The following is a 16,246-nucleotide window of genomic DNA, read 5'->3' as shown; positions in this document are numbered from 1 at the left end:
AGGGTTTGGTTAAGAAAAAGGAAGCAGATGTCAGGTATAGACAGGATAGATCGAGTGAATCCTTAGAAGAGTATAAAGGCAGTAGGAGTATACTTAAGAGGGAAATCAGGAGGGCAAAAAGGGGACATGAGATAGCTTTGGCAAATAGAGTTAAGGAGAATCCAAAGGGTTTTTAGAAATACTTTAAAGGATAAAAGGGTAACAAGGGAGAGAATAGGACCCCTCAAAGATCAGCAAGATGGCCGTTGTGTGGAGCTGCAGGAGATGGGGGAGATACTAAACGAATATTTTGCATCAGTGTTTGCTGTGGAAAAGGACAGGAAGATATAGAATGTAGGGAAATAGATGGTGACATCCTGAAAAATGTCCATATTACAGAGGTGGAAGTGTCTTGAAACACAAAAGTGGATAAATCCCCAGGAGCTGATCAGGTGTACTGGGAAGCTAGGGAAGTGATTGCTGGGCCTTTTGCTGAGATATTTGTATCATCAATAGTCACAGGTAAAGTGCCAGAAGACTGGAAGTTGGCTAATATGGTGCCACTGTTTAAGAAGGGTGGTAAGGACAAGCCAGGGAACTATAGACCAGTGAGCCTGACGTCAGTGGTGGGCAAGTTGTTGGAGGGAATCCTGAGGGACAGGATATACATGTATTAGGAAAGGCAAGGACTGATTAGGGATAGTCAACATGGCTTTATGCGTGGGAAATCATGTCTCACAAACTTGATTGAGTTTTTTGAAGTAGTAACAAAGAAGATTGATGAGGGCCAAGCGGTAGATGTGATCTATATGGGTCAGTAAGGTGTTCCTATGGGAGACTGATGAGTAAGGTCAGATCTCATGGAATACAGGGAGAACTAGCCATTTGGATACAGAACTAGCTCAAAGGTAGAAGACAGAGGGTGGTAATGGAGGGTTGTTTTTCAGGCTGGAGGCCTGTGACCAGTGGAGTGCCACAAGGATCGGTGCTGGGTCCATTACTTTTCATCATTTATATAAATGATTTGGAATGTATAGTTAGTAAGTTTGCAGATGACACCAAAATTGGAGGTGTAGTGGACCGCGAAGAAGATTACCTCAGATTACAATGGGATTTTGATCAGATGGGCCAATGGGCTGAGAAGTGGCACATGGAGTTTAATTTAGATAAATATGAGGTACTGCATTTTGGGAAAGCAAATCTTGGTAGGACTTATAGACTTAATGGTAAGGTCCTGGGGAGTGTTGCTGAACAAAGAGATCTTGGAGTGAGGTTCATAGCTCCTTGAAAGTGGAGTAGCAGGTAGATAGGATTGTGAAGGCGGTGTTTGGTATGCTTTCCTTTATTGGTCAGAGTACGGAGTACATGTTGGGGCTGTACAGGACATTGGTAAGGCCACTGTTGGAATATTGCGTGCAATTCTGATCTCCTTCCTATCGGAAATATGTTGTGAAGGTTGAAAGGGTTCAGAAAAGATTTATAAGGATGTTTCCAGGGTTGGAGGTTTTGAGCTATAGGGAGAGGTTGAGTAGGCTAGGGCTGTTTTCCCTGGAGTGTCAGAGGCTGAGGGGTGACCTTTATAGAGGTTTATAGATTCATGAGGGGCATGGATAGGATAAATAGACAAAGTCTTTTCTCTGGGGTGAGGGAGTCCAGAACTAGAGGGCATAGGTTTAGGGTGAGAGGGGAAAGATATAAAAGAGATCCAAGAGGCAACTTTTCCACTCAGAGGGTGGTACATTTATGGAATGAGCTGCCAGAGGAAATGGTGGAGGCTAGTAGAATGTATCTGGATGGGTATATGAATAGAAGGGTTTGGACGGATATGGGCCAGGTGCTGGCAGGTGGGACTAGATTGGGTTGGGATATCTGGTCAGCATGGACGAGTTGGACTGAAGGGTCTGTTTCCATGCTGTACATCTTTATGACTCTGTGACTCTAAACTGGGTTTCATTTTGTGATTGAACTTGTCCAGTAGTACCACCAACTGGGATCGCAATATTTTATTTGACCCAAATTGTAAGTTAAACAATACGAAGGAGTAAATTGCTATTTTAAATGTTAATGTTGCAAGGGAAAGATTTTTAAGAAGAGATATAAACAGGCTGTCTTTTAGGTTTAGGTTAGAAGGGTACTTGCACAAGACCCAGAATGTAATGTAATAAACTCCTCATTCACACAGACATGCCAACATAAGATGATTACAACAAAGAAAGGCAACATGCACTGAGATCTTTGGAAAAGATGGAGAGATTACTTTTACTTTAGCTCTTCAAGGTGGTCATTAGAAATGTTGCAGTCCAGATAAATCTCCTTTCAGCTCACTATAGAAAATGAAGGTTGGAGGTTTCTGGTGTTTAACTCAATGATTCACTCCAAGGAACAGCAAGTTTGTTTTTTTTAAAGTCAATTTGGTTGAGCACCCTGTAATTAAAAAAAATCAATAATGCAAGACAGGCAAATTAGCTCCACTTTTCTGTTGTGGATATTTTCAGCAGGATCCTTTTACTCATACCCTCTCTGACACTCTGGATTGTTGTTAGGATTAATAAAGCATTTCCTAACACAAGCCAGTTTCCATCATGTGACAACAGTTTGTTGTTTTCCATTGCCAACACAATGGATTAATGGCAAAACAATTTTTCCACAGAAAGAATGAATTATAACTGTTTGCACCTTATTGGGATAAAATGGCTTCCATCTCAACCCTTTTTCTGAAATTTCAAGTTTGCAGATACCACATATTGCAGGGAATGATTGTTTTGTATTACTGTCTGAATGCTTACAGAGACTGAGGTACAACAAACTTCTGATGTTGGAGATCTGAAACAAAAATAAACATTGCTGGAAAAACTTACAGGTCAGGCAGCATCTGCAGGAAGAAAGCAAGAGTCAACATTGAGTCCAGTGACTCTTTATTAGAACAGTTCTGATGAACAGTCACTGGACTCAAAACATTAACTCTGCTTTCTTCCCACAGATGCTGACAGTCCTGCTGAGTTACTCCAGCGATTTCTGTTTATGTTCCAGACAGTAATAAGAGCTAATTGCACCCTAATGTTTCTTCAATGTTAAGTCATAAAAGGAGCAATTTGCATTTTAAATGACTGTCCAGCAGTAAGTCCAAAAACTTTGTTGGTCCCAGTCTGTACAGAAACTAAAAAGAGGTATCTGACCCCAGACTCCACCTTGGATGAAGGTAAATTGTCCACATTCAATTCTATCTAAACTTAAAATGGTGATCCTCCCCAGACATCACAGGCATAAAGCAGTGTAACAACTGGCAAATAGCACATAAATTGTAAAATTTCTTAATTACTTCTTTTTAAAAAATCCTAATGGCAATGTGAAATGGAAAGTAAATCCAAAATCAATAACCTCAAAAAAACTAACATCAACAAATAAGCTTTTGTGTCATTATACTAACTAAAGGTTAGATGACATTCTTGGACAGAGAAATAAGAGTTAACATTTCAAATCAGCATGATTCTTCTTCCATACTGAAAAGAAGTCAGATGTTAACCCTGTTTTTCTTTCCACAGATACTGCTAACCTGCTGAATTTCTCCAGCATTGTCTGTGTTTCAGATTTCCACCATCTGCAATATTTTGCTTTTATTAGATATCGTTTTTTCATTCTCAACATCCCCACTCTGCCTGACAACAGCAGCAAGTCCAGCTTATGAAACTATTCCTCTACACAGTAAAGAAGATGAATTTTGCACTGACCCTGAACTGACAACACTATAAAACCCCATTTATTTTTCTGTAGATAAAAATTCCTTCAATATCTGAAGATTGAGAAAGTAATTTTGACTACAAACTACAGTTGCAGTGACACTATACATTTTATTTCCTTTGTTGGAAAGTGCACATACTGTAGTATTAGCCACAGCTCATTGTCTGCACTCTTGCCAAAGTCAGAAGATTGTGGCTTCAAGAGCTGCTCTAGAACATGAGCACAAATCTTAATGCTGAGTGCAGTACAGTTCTCAGTGAGTACTGTATTAATCAGAACACTGCATCTCTCTTATGTATAAATTTGGGACTCCATCTATTCTTTCAGGTGAATGCAAAATATCCCACAGTACTTTCAAATAAAAGCAAAAGGAGTTGGTCAATGTTTAATCTTCAACAAACATCACAAAAAACAGATTACCTCATTGTTATCACATTCCTGTTTGAGCAGATTTGCAATGCCTAATTTGGTTGTCCCATTGCCTAAATTACAACAGTGAGTGTATGTCAGAAGTACTTCATTATTTGTAACGCACTTTGGGAAGGTGCATGGTCATGAAAATGCTATATAAATGCAAGTCAGTCTTTCTTTTTAACAGTGGCATTGACACATGCATATTTGAACACTGGAAATAGATCCAGTAATGAAGCAGTACTAGTGGAATATCACTTGCAGAAAACCTCTGGAGTAATGGAGCACTTTGTTCGCCATTTCGTTATTGTTTATCTGAAAGAAATGATTCGCAATGTGTCAATTCTATTTGGAAACAACCAGTATCTCACTGAAAAACCCATTTGTAGTAAAGCCTAGGCATAAAGTGACCATAAAACTACAGGTTCACCATGTCTTCAAACCTGACTTCAGCCAATGTCTTCACATCACTATCATGATCACAGAGTCACAGAGTTATACAGCATGGAAACAGACCCTTCAATCCAACTCATCCATGCCGACCAGATATCCCAATCTGACCTAATCCTATTTGGCTATATCATTAAATTTCAGAACAGAAAGCCAAACCATTTTTAAGATTCTTTATCTTGGAAATAGCAAACATAATAAAATAAAATGTGTTTCCATAGCTGTTCAGCGAGTTCAGCACACAATGGGAACTCTCTTAGGGGGTCGGCGATGGCCTAGTGATATTATTACTGGACTGTTAACTCAGAGACCCAGGTAATGTCTGAATTATTAGGTGTTAGACAGCAATTCAGTTTTGCTTTGAAAATGCAGCCATTTAAACTAAGCACAAATCAACCTATTTTCAATCTTTCAATTAAAGATTATAACTCCCATTAAAGATTTCAACAGATGTAAAAGAGAGGTCTCACTGGACATAAAACTTACCAATAAAACAATAACCACAGATGAATACATTTAAAGCATGTTAACACAAGCTACAAATGGCTCTGATTTTCAAGATACCCATTTGAAATAGTAACATTAAATCATACTTATTTTTCCATGCATAGACTACAGCAGCAATTCTTGATTTTGCAGAGCAATTTTTAAGTGAGAGACATTCTGTACAGGAAGGATTAATATTATACCAAAATGATTATCACAAAATAACAAGACAATTAAAATAACAAGCCCTTTCATTTTCTCTGACATTAAAATACTTTTGTTATTTGTTCTTACTGAAAAGCAAGAAATGTGTGGATGTTGACAGTGGATTTAATAAAAACTCCACAAATATTAATACTTGGTCTCTTGTTTATATATTTTACCAAGTTATTGTCAGCAAAGCTCAGGACATATTCTCAAATTGCACCTACAAACCATATTCAGCAACCTTCCACTTAACGCGCATATTTGAAAAATTGAAAATACCTAATGTAATAGCTATGTACAATAGCTATTGTCCATCTTTATCTGTTCATGAACATTGCTTCCAGGTGGCATCCATCATAAAATTAAAACTTTGCTAACAAGGCATTATAGGATGCAACTTGGTATTAAATCAGAACACCTACCAACGCTAATGACAAAAAGGAAGCACAGAAATAAAGTGATGCAATACTTTCCAGAATTACAATTTTAAAAGATAGGTTACTGTAATAAACTGAGGCTCGAGATGTTACACACATTCAAAAACAAACATTCCTGACTCAAACATTTTCTATTTTATTTCTATGAAATGCTGCTCTCTGTTGAGGTAGGACAAACATTTTCATGCACAAAATAAACAGTACTTACATACTTCTGTTCACCACTCAATTTATTCTTTTGGGCCATATAGGTAACAGAAGTGTCAGTCATAAAAGTTTAACATTACAATGAATGCAAATCTTTAATATCCCTCACCTTTTTAAGTTCCATGAGATAGTTTTGTATTGACACCGACAATGCCATGCTCCACTTCTTTAATTTCTCAAATACCTCAAACGTTAAAAAAAAAATTGCTGTACTTATTATACAAAATCTGCACATATCATATATATGTATATACAAATAACTGTCTGCTCTTAATATGGTGTGGAACTCGAACATTTCCTGGGTTGAAAATTGATTGCTACACTATGGTTAGGGTGTACAGCTCTGGTCGTCATATTCTAAAGGAAGAGACGTTGGAAAACATGCAAAAACATTTGTTTGGATGATATCGGAACTGTGTATCACGACAGACTGAACAAATTGGAGCTCTCTCTTAAAAACATGCAGAGGGGAGAAAGAGGGATGATTAAGAAAATGTTTTTACTTGTGAGTGCAAGACGAGGGGTCGGAAATATACATAGCCACAAACACATCCAATAGAGAGAGAATTCAAAAGAAACATTTACTCAAAAGTGTGGCAAGAATGTGGAATGCACTATGACAAGGAGTTATTGGAGCAAATAGCACTGATTTATTTAAAGATAGGCTAGATGAATAAATGAATGAGAAAAAGAAGTATTGCTGATAGATGAAGTTCAGCAAGAAATGGTTCATGGGAACTGTAAATTAATGCTCTGTGTCTGTGAAATATGTTAAGGTTTATTCATTTTATCTTGAATGAATCATGTTAATAATGAGTAAAGATATTTCATAACAATTATATAGATGACTACAGCTATAGAAGATGGTCCTTTCCCCAAGAAAGCTTAAGCTGGGGATAAGGATATTAAAAGATACTGAGTAACTGAACAACTCAGTAACAGAAGAATGGTGAGAAACACAGGTCCAATGACTAATTAGTCCAAAGTGTAGCTGTAAGTTACTTGAAAGAGCTCCCCTGAAATTATCTTAGAAGGAAGTGGGGAAGAGAACGAGGTAGGATTTGGTGAGGAAGAAACTTTAACTACGTGAGAAAGTTTCACTAAGGGAAAGGTGTTGTCATCCTTGCAACAGGTTCTGTCCAAGTGATGTCATCTTGCAATCATCTAGAAGGGGCCTTGGATGACAAGGACAATACTTGCAAATTAATGGACATTCTACATAAAGGAAGTTTTTTTTTATGCTCCTAAAATGTCTTCTGCCTAAATCTGCTGGTTTATCAACTTGAATGAATGGCACAGAGGTTAATTAACTACCTCAGGTGATGAGTGAATTCACTTATTACCTGAATCAATGCTATAAGGTAATATTACAGCACTAAATAAACAAAGCCTTTAATGCAAATCATCTTGCATTTAACTCCATTAACATACAATAATTTCTTCAAAGCTCTCACACTCACTATTCTGTATTTACCAAGAGAAAAAAATCAGTGTTGCCATGCAACAAAACAGTTGCTTCAAGGCTATGTACACTACCTACTGGTGAATGAGAGCATTAACCTATTGACAAATGGAATGATATTTCTCGTCACTTGCAATCTTTTATTAACCTCACGATGCTATACATTTAGGGTGATAAACAACAACTTTTGCTAAATTAAATCTATCTTTGGGAGGCATAAACACTTTCATTTTGTTAATCTTTTACATACAGCCAGCAGTTGTAGAAGCGGAAAGTGATGAAATGACAAGAAAATCAAACAACTGCAGACGTTGGAAATCAAAGAAAACAGAAATTGCGGGAAAGACTCAGTAGATCTGGCAGGATCTGTGGACAGAAAGCAGAGTTAGTTTTTAGGGTCCAGAGACCCTTTTTTTTTCAGAACAGATGAGGCTAGTTGTCATACTGCAACAAATCAACAACCTCAAATATTTGAACCTGTATGTATAAATATTTTGAAACACAAGTCATGACTTCAGATGTAGTATAGGTCTCTTGGTCCATATCATGATAAACATTTGAACAATTAAATTAATTTATTAAAACTCCTGTCTTCCTAAAATGATTTTTAAAAATTACTTCATATTAACATCATCACTAACAACTCAATAGTATTTGAGGAATACAGCAGAAAAAGTGCTGGCAGTGTTAAAGATTTTATGGCATGGTTAGTGCAATAATGCATTTTGCAAATAAGATAGTTCAATTTATGAAGAACACAAGAAATAAGAGCAGCAGTAGCCCATATGGGCCTTCATGCCTGCTCCGCCATTCAATACAGTCATGGTTCATCTTGAACTTCAACTCCACTCCCCCGACACTGCTCTTTTCATAACCCTTGGTTCCCTGAGAGGTCGAAAATCTTTCCTCTCAGCTTTGAATGTATTAAATTATGGAGCATATGCAACCCTCCAGGTAAAGAATTCCAAAGATTCACATTTCTTTGAGAGAAGTAATTTTTCCTCTTCTCAGTCCTAAATGGATCACCACCTTTTTCAGCGATCCTATGTTTTAATAAAGTAATGACAAATTTTTGTCTTTTTTCACATTCCTATCTTGTGAAGGATAACTTGATAACTTAAACAGGCCAGTTGCGAGTGATGAACAATGGTTTGAAATTTCTCAAAAGCTGTGATTCAAGACAACCTTTGGATTCTCCCATTCATTTTCAAGCTTAGATAAGGATGTGGCATGCAGGATAAATGAACATATTCAAAGATATTATGAGTATCTTTACAGTATATAATTATCTATATATTATTGTACTGATTATCACAGAATCTGGGAGAAAAATACCAGAACTCATGATTAATTTTGATTTCAAAATTAGTTATGCAAAGAAAAGCAAATTGCTTTAAATAAAATTATACCCATTACTCAATCCAATCAATTAGGTATTGCAAATTTAACATACCATATGATGAATTTCAAACAGTCAGATTACCTCCAACTTTGATGATGGTCTTTGCAACAACTTCTGATGGTCCTTGATATTTTTTAGACCAGCATCCAAAAGACCTTCCATTCCAGATTCTACTCCTTCAAAAAGGCAGGTCATAACACTCCTCTGTGAAGACATTTGGAGCATAATTCAAGTTTAGTACCAAAGTAAAAAGGGAAGTTTTTTTATTTAAGTTAGATGTGTAGATTTTGAGTAATGTGATTTGGTTTGGAAACAGTATGATCCAAAGTATGTAATATATTATCATTTAGGAATTTAAATGTTTAAAATAGAGGCAGATGGGATTAGGTTTCAGTTCTTTGATGGTAGCTTTCTATTTTAGAAAGGTCAGAAAAGGTTATTTGAAAAAGTGACCTACATACAGAATTTCTAAGCAAACACACAGAATTTCTAAGCAAATTCTAAGAAAATGCCCAGCAAGAAATCTGTAAAGTTAATTTATAAAGTGCTTAAATTACTGAGTTTATGATCTGCAGAAAAACAAATGGTCAAAGGTCACTTAGTTTAGTCTGAATTCTGTTCAGAGGAATCAGGTTTCACTTTCATTCCAGCAGAAGAATAAATCTTCAGTTCAGGACAGCAGTTTCACCCTCATAAATAGGGAAGGATAGTTTGTGAAATCTCCAAGCTAAGTGAGTTGTACAGAACTTTCAAGCATTCAGAACTAAAAACAAATTTCAGCTATCAGAAATAGGTGGTGGTTCAGGCCACTAGATCTGTAAAGAAGTCTTAAAACTGTTTCAGGAATCCAAGAATGAAAACTGGAAAAGTTAGTTAAGAAAGAAATTAAGAGTTAAAATTGGAGTGATATTTTTCTGGGATTAATTATTCGAAAAAGGTTTTCCTGGGATAAGGGTTGAATTTTGTTGTTACTGCTTATGACAAGAACGTTTCAATTTGATTTACATATATGTAATTTTTTTTCTTTTGTTTAATAAATTTGAGTTTTTGTATTTAAACAACTTGGCAGCCTTATTTTGTACATTTCAATAATTAATCATCATGGTAACAAAACTATAGAAATAAAACCTCTGATCTGTCAAGACATGTTTCATTCTGGGCTCTTTTCGTCCAGTATTACTATCAGCTTTTGATTACAGCAGCAGAAACAATTCACCTTTGTCAGATTCCATGCTGCAAGATATATAAATATGGTCACATCTTGAATTCAAGACATCTAGACAGCAAATGGACAACACCTTTCTATACTGTCAATCACCATTTGTTTGTGTCTCTCTCCAGTCATTCAACTTTCAATCAGAAGTTCCAATTTCATACTCTAACCAATTATCATGGCCTGGGCAAAAGAGATAAAGCAGAAAAAAGAATGGATAGCAGGTTGTTGACGAATTTCATCAAAAACTCAATCAAAAAGTTTTCAAAGGAGAAAAGCAGACTGAGTCCAGGATTTAGGAGCCAATGGTAGCATATGGCCAAGGCAGTGAAAGACTGTGTCATTAATACTATGTAGAGAAGGAATAGACAGATATAGATAAATTAATTCCAGAAGTTGGGAATTTACAACAAATATATGTAATCTAAAAAGTAAAATAGACATTTGAAGAAAAATCACAAAGCATTTTTTCCAAGGTTAGTGAAAATCTGGGGCTCTAGAATTTCCACAGTAAAATTGATAACACTTTTAGGACACTAGGAAAAGACATCAAAAGTTATGGAGCAGTAGTAGGAAAATAGAATATAGGTACAGTACAATTGAGGACTGAATACTGGGTAAAAAAGACAGGAGCCTGAATAGCCAACTCCTGTTCCCATGAAAATATGGGAGAGAATTGATATTAGGATTTTAAATTGAAAATCTTGAGGGACAAGGACGTGTTTTAAAACTTGACTGGGATAAACAGATCTCGAATAAGTTTGGGTTTTAATAGAGTGGAACATGACAGACTGTTAAAGCAGACTAAAAAAGTCACAAACCAATATACATAAAATAATGAGATGGATGCAGAGGCAAGGTGGCACAGTGGTTAGCACTGCTGCCTCACAGCGTCAGAGACCTGGGTCAATTCCCGCCTCAAGCAACTAACTATGTGGAGTTTGCACATTATCCCAGTGTCTGCGTGGGTTTCCTCCGGGTGCTCTGGTTTCCTCCCACAAGTCCAAAAATGTGCAGGTTAGGTGAATTGACCATGCTAAATTGCTCGTCGTGTTAGGTGAAGGGGTAAATGTAGGGGAATGGGTCTGGGTGGGTTGCGCTTCAGCGGGTCAGTGTGGACTTGTTGGGCCGAAGGGCCTGTTTCCACACTGTAAGTAATCTTAGTCATCTAAAAGTTATTTTGGTGATATTAACAAACAGATGACAAGGATTAAGAATTTGATGCATAGTCCTTAGTACAAACATAACAGATAGAATCAATATTCAGGAGCGGAATGTATGGTGGGTGTGGAAACAATGGCTTTGGTCTTATTGGTCTTTAAATGAGAGAAGTTTGACTCATCCATTAGAATCAGAATTGTAAGGATGATTGATAATAGCAGCTGACCCAGTGCTTGCATATGATACCACAGAGGTAGGCGAGGAAGAGAAGGCAACCAAGGATACATCAGTGAAGGATTTCAGAGGTGATAATGCTACATAGATCATTGCTATCGAAACACACCTGATTGTAAAGTTAAATGCCGTCAATGTGAGGCGGACAAGTAGACAAACCAAATAAATGAACCATTTGTTATCTGAAAAGATGGTGTCAAGCTTGGTGTTCATCACAAAAATGACTGAAGATTACACAACATCTGAAAGGAGGTTATGACAGACGATTCTAGAAATTCTAACATTTTGGCAATTTATTTTAAGCACATATGTTATTTTTTAAACATGAAACTTCCTTAAAATACAGAAAGAACAGATTTCATACTATTCATTCAATTCTCAATGTTTGGAATTTTTTCTTGAGGCTGGAAAAACGCAGTACCTTGTAACTGGGTGAATCATCTATGTTCTCTTCGTCAAAATTCAGCTCCATGCTCATGAATGCTGCCAAATGACCTATGTGCTTTACAAGTCTTCTAATTGTTTGGCTTATTTTGTTCTCAGCTTCCATTACCATGGAAGAAATGTCTGAATCACAGCCCTGGAAACACACAAACAGACATAATGCTTTATTCAATATCTTGCTGCAAGCTTAACTCCTCCTCCTCCAGTTTTCAGAAATCCTATATGCAGGCAAGAATTTATTAGAATAAAACTTCACTGGTATTCAATTTTTTTGTTCTGAAACTGTTGCTTTTTTTTTAGTAAACAAGCAAAACAATTGCATATGTTGGAAATCTGAACAGAACTCAAAATGCAGTACATACATCATAAGTAACTCAATACATCTAAGTAGAAAAGGCAGGATAACATTGAGTAAAATTTGGTAAGAGGTTTACAGCATACTGAAATTATTTTACACTTTCTTTTATATCCTTAATCTGGTCTGTTAGATTGCTAGTGCTACAGTACAAGTTGTTGGCATTTTCAACCTGGAAGCAAAACCTTTATGTACTGTTGAAAATTACATAACAATTCATTTATAGTTACTCCACTGATGGAAAGTTAGAATTATCAGTTAAGGATCTGTTGTTAAATTAAGGTAAAAATAAAATGTAATATGGGCTGACAGCGCCAAGATGGCTAACAAGGCCAACAAGATGCATGTTTGGCTACAATGATGTCACATTGTTGCAACAGAATCTTCTGGCAGCTCCATTTGCTGCTGTCCCCTAACCACTTTGCTCAGGGAGTGGGGCGATGATTGAGACATTTAGGGCTCATTCTGAGCGTGCTTCTGGGTTAATTGTTTTCTAATACATTTTAGAGGCACCTCTTGTATGGATGTTGTGTTTCTACGCAGGTTGCTGTGCAACCTAGTGGTGGCACTGGCAATAAATGTTGCCAAAATAAAAACAGAGGCACAACTTTGAATGTTAATCTTGTCAGCAGTAAGTTCTTCTATGCTTATTTTCCAGACAAAATAATAGAAAATAACATTACATACCTGCAATAATAATTGTAAGTTTCTACCCAATGTCCTAACTTCCCCAAACAGTTCATCTTCAATGATCCCAAAGCAATTGTCTTTTGGGACAGTGTCAATCCACAACTTCAGTAAAATTGTGATCCTTTCAAAAACAGATGTGGCTCTGACACAATAAGTCTGCATGGCTCGATTATTAGTGAACACTGTTGAAATAAAAATCAAAATTATGCATGAAAAACTAAGCCCATAAATTCTTTCATTTCTTTCAAACTGACATACAAATTAGCAGAAATAGGTCATTTAACCCCTCAAGCCTGCTCCACGAAACACTACAATCATGGTTGATCTGATTGTAGGCTCAAATCCACATTCCCATATACCACTGATACCATTCAACCCTTTGCTTTTCAAGAATCTACCTACTTCTGCCCTAAAGACTTTCCAGGACATTTCCTGAACAGGGAGTGGAAGCAGAGAGTTTCATGATACTCAGAAAATTTCATTTCATCTCTGCTTTCAACGGTCTACCCTTGATTTTTTAAATAGTGACCCTGGACTTAAATTCTCTCTTACCAGGAAACATACTCTTCACATCTATCCTGAAAAGACTCCTCAGAAGCTTGGACATTTTAAGCAAGTCACATTCTGCTTTTCCAGTCTCCAGCCAATACAAGCCCAGCCTGTCAAACCTTTTCTCACAAGCCAACACAATCAATCTAGGTACTAGTCTAGTAGCCATTCACGAAACTGCCTCCAATGTTTTGAACCCTTGCTTAAATTAAAAAGTGAACAATATTGTGAACAATATTCTAGATGCAATTTCATCAGTACCTCAAGTAATTTAAGCATAACTTCACTACTTTTGTATTCTATCCCCTTGTGATAAATGATAACATTCTATTGGATTTCCTAATTACTTGTTGCACGTGCATACTAACCTTTTGCAATTCATGCACAAGGATACCCATCTTATTGCTCTGCAATCACTTTATTTTGTCATTTAAAAGGTTTGCAATCTCTGCCACAACAAAGAAACCTATTTAACTCAGATTTATTGTCCAGTTCTCAGAATAAACTCATCATACATCATTGGAAAGCATGCAGTTACTTGTTTTTTCCTTTCAGTTCTAATAAATGCCAAAATACTTTTGGAAATAAAAGCTAAATTCAATTTTTTAAAAATCAGAATGACACACTTACAGCTTTGTTGACTTTCTTCATCTAGCTGTTCGTAGGATTGAGATATTTCCATCGTCCATTTGTGAATAGTTAGGAGGTCAGTGATAAGTCTGACTGGAATGTTCTCCTGTGATAAATAACTTCTTCCCAGAAAATCAACAGCTTCCCCTAAAAGTTCCTTACAAACAGCAGGCAGTGTCGATTCCGACCCTGCTAATATTACACTCTGAGAAACGTTCAGCAAATCTGTTTGGAAATGAAAAGAATCTCATTAGTGAAACTACTTGAATAATTGCTTAAACAGTTCAGGTTCCATCTTGAATACAAAATAATTTTTATGATTCAGAAAACAAATTCCTCTAACAAAACCTGCTTTATGTAGAAATTCATTTTGCCCCAGTTTTAATTTTGCTGAACTATAATATTTCTTATGCAATTTGAAAAAAGGCATTGAGCAGTTTATTTGGGAAAATTTACAATGAAGCCATTATGGGAAACAATGCTTTTTATACTTAAAGTCCATCTACCTTGCAATGGCAGTATTCCCATCTGTCAAGAAGCATGTTAAAGCAGGTAAAATTTAACGAAGCAACTGCTGCGCAACTTGAAATTCATAGACATAACTCAGAAGTTACGTGCATTCTTCATCTTGTCACACAGCAGCTATTATGTTGCCTCGAGTTCAATAAGGTTGGCAGCTGTCCTAAACGATAAAATGTGGCATCCATGGAGTTGCCATGGTGACGCCTTAACAATTTTCTTTGCAAAGTACATACTCAAAACAACTTAATCTACATAATCATTACAAATGCTTTTTTATATTGTATAATTCAAAGGAAGGTTTGCAATACTTCTGATAGAAATAATGACAAAATAATATTCACTAAAATGAATTGGTGCTGACAAAATGCTCAGTCACATTTACCACAAGCACCAAAAAATGTGGTCTGAAGTCAGAAATATTCAAGTCAAAAGAATATGTGCTGAGGAGATGCAGCTTTGAAAAAAGTCAGGTATTTGGAATTGCCTTAACATTATGCCCCTGTGAATTAATAAACCAAAGGAATCAAGAACCCCCACAAAAATTGTTAGCAGCTATTTGGTTTAAAAGGTTCTAAAGTAATAATGTATATCATACAATCTGTATCCAATCGTGAACCACATGTCAGGGTATGCATGCACATGTGCATGTGTTTGGGGAATGGGGAATGAGTGGTATGTGCACATGGAGAATGCATGTGGGGGAGGTGATTGGTGTAAATGGACCAAGCATATGAGAGAGGGGAGTGAGGGAGAGAGAGGGCACAAGGGAGAGTTGGAGAGTGGGGGAGAGAGTAGGAGAATGCTTGAGAGCAAGGGAGCTCCCACGTGTCAGACTGTGTGTGTGTGTGTGTGTGCGTGCGTGTGTGTGTGCGTGTGTGTTTTGTGCGCGTGTGTGTGTGTGTGTGTTGGGGGTGAAGTAACGATGGAGGTGGAAATGGTTACATTTCAGTTAATCCACAGAAATCTTACTTGATTGAACAAGTGGCCAATCTACTGCAAGCTCTTTTGGAAGATGGTGGCAGCAGAAATTGGAATGTTTCTTTCTGATTCAGCAATTCCTATGTTAAGACAGCATATTGTAATATTTTGCAGACCACATTCCACATTCAATTCCACCTGTGCAGAGAGCCAATCTCAACTGGGATGACGTAAAAATTTGCTTAAGAATACCAGAGTTCAGGAAGCAGGTGAGAAAGAGAGACTGGGAATTTCTAGGTTTAAATCATCCACTTTCTACTATTAAAAGTAGCCATAGCTTCTATTCACAATAGCTATCCATTGGTTGGCACACAACATGCGTGCAAGCAAACGAGATTGGCTTTAGGTATATCTGAACTTGTCAACGCCATTCAGACTCACGTGAAATTAATAGAATGTGATCGGTGACAATGGAGCCATGAAAAAAGGTGAAGGTCATCAGGGATAGGTAAGAATGAGAGATTGAGATTACAGTCAGACCAGCCATGGTCAGCACGGCTGACTAGAGGGGCTAGCCGGCTGCTCCCGCTCCTAATTTTTATGCATCTATATACATATTCAGGACAAGAAATAGGGTCAAGGTAAAGGGAGAAGACAGACAGAAATGACCAAAAACAAAATCAAGTACTCATTCTACATTCAAGTACTCATTGAAACAGTATCATTTGTGAACTGAATTACTATATACAGA

General features: G+C 36.8%; 1 protein-coding gene across 3 annotated transcripts in view; it reads right to left on the bottom strand.

Annotated features, from left to right (window-relative positions):
• kif14 (kinesin family member 14) overlaps positions 1 to 16,246 on the bottom strand; it is a 107,523-nt gene that overhangs the window by 11,075 nt on the left and 80,202 nt on the right. For 2 of the 3 annotated variants that reach the window (XM_087990805.1, XM_043699739.2), the window contains exons 24-28: positions 14,056 to 14,280; positions 12,874 to 13,058; positions 11,809 to 11,967; positions 8,861 to 8,983; positions 6,025 to 6,099 (exon numbers count right to left, since the gene is read on the bottom strand). In XM_087990805.1, the coding sequence (XP_087846931.1) occupies positions 6,025 to 6,099; positions 8,861 to 8,983; positions 11,809 to 11,967; positions 12,874 to 13,058; positions 14,056 to 14,280 (767 nt within the window). The remainder of the gene's footprint in view (positions 1 to 6,024; positions 6,100 to 8,860; positions 8,984 to 11,808; positions 11,968 to 12,873; positions 13,059 to 14,055; positions 14,281 to 16,246) is intronic. The other variant, XM_043699742.2, reaches the window with a different exon arrangement.

This window comes from Chiloscyllium plagiosum, unplaced genomic scaffold, assembly GCF_037043375.1.
Source record: "Chiloscyllium plagiosum isolate Xiang-an unplaced genomic scaffold, Cpla_swu_hap1 HiC_scaffold_9, whole genome shotgun sequence".
Lineage (NCBI taxonomy): Eukaryota > Metazoa > Chordata > Chondrichthyes > Orectolobiformes > Hemiscylliidae > Chiloscyllium > Chiloscyllium plagiosum.
This window is presented reverse-complemented; position numbering and strand designations above follow the sequence as displayed.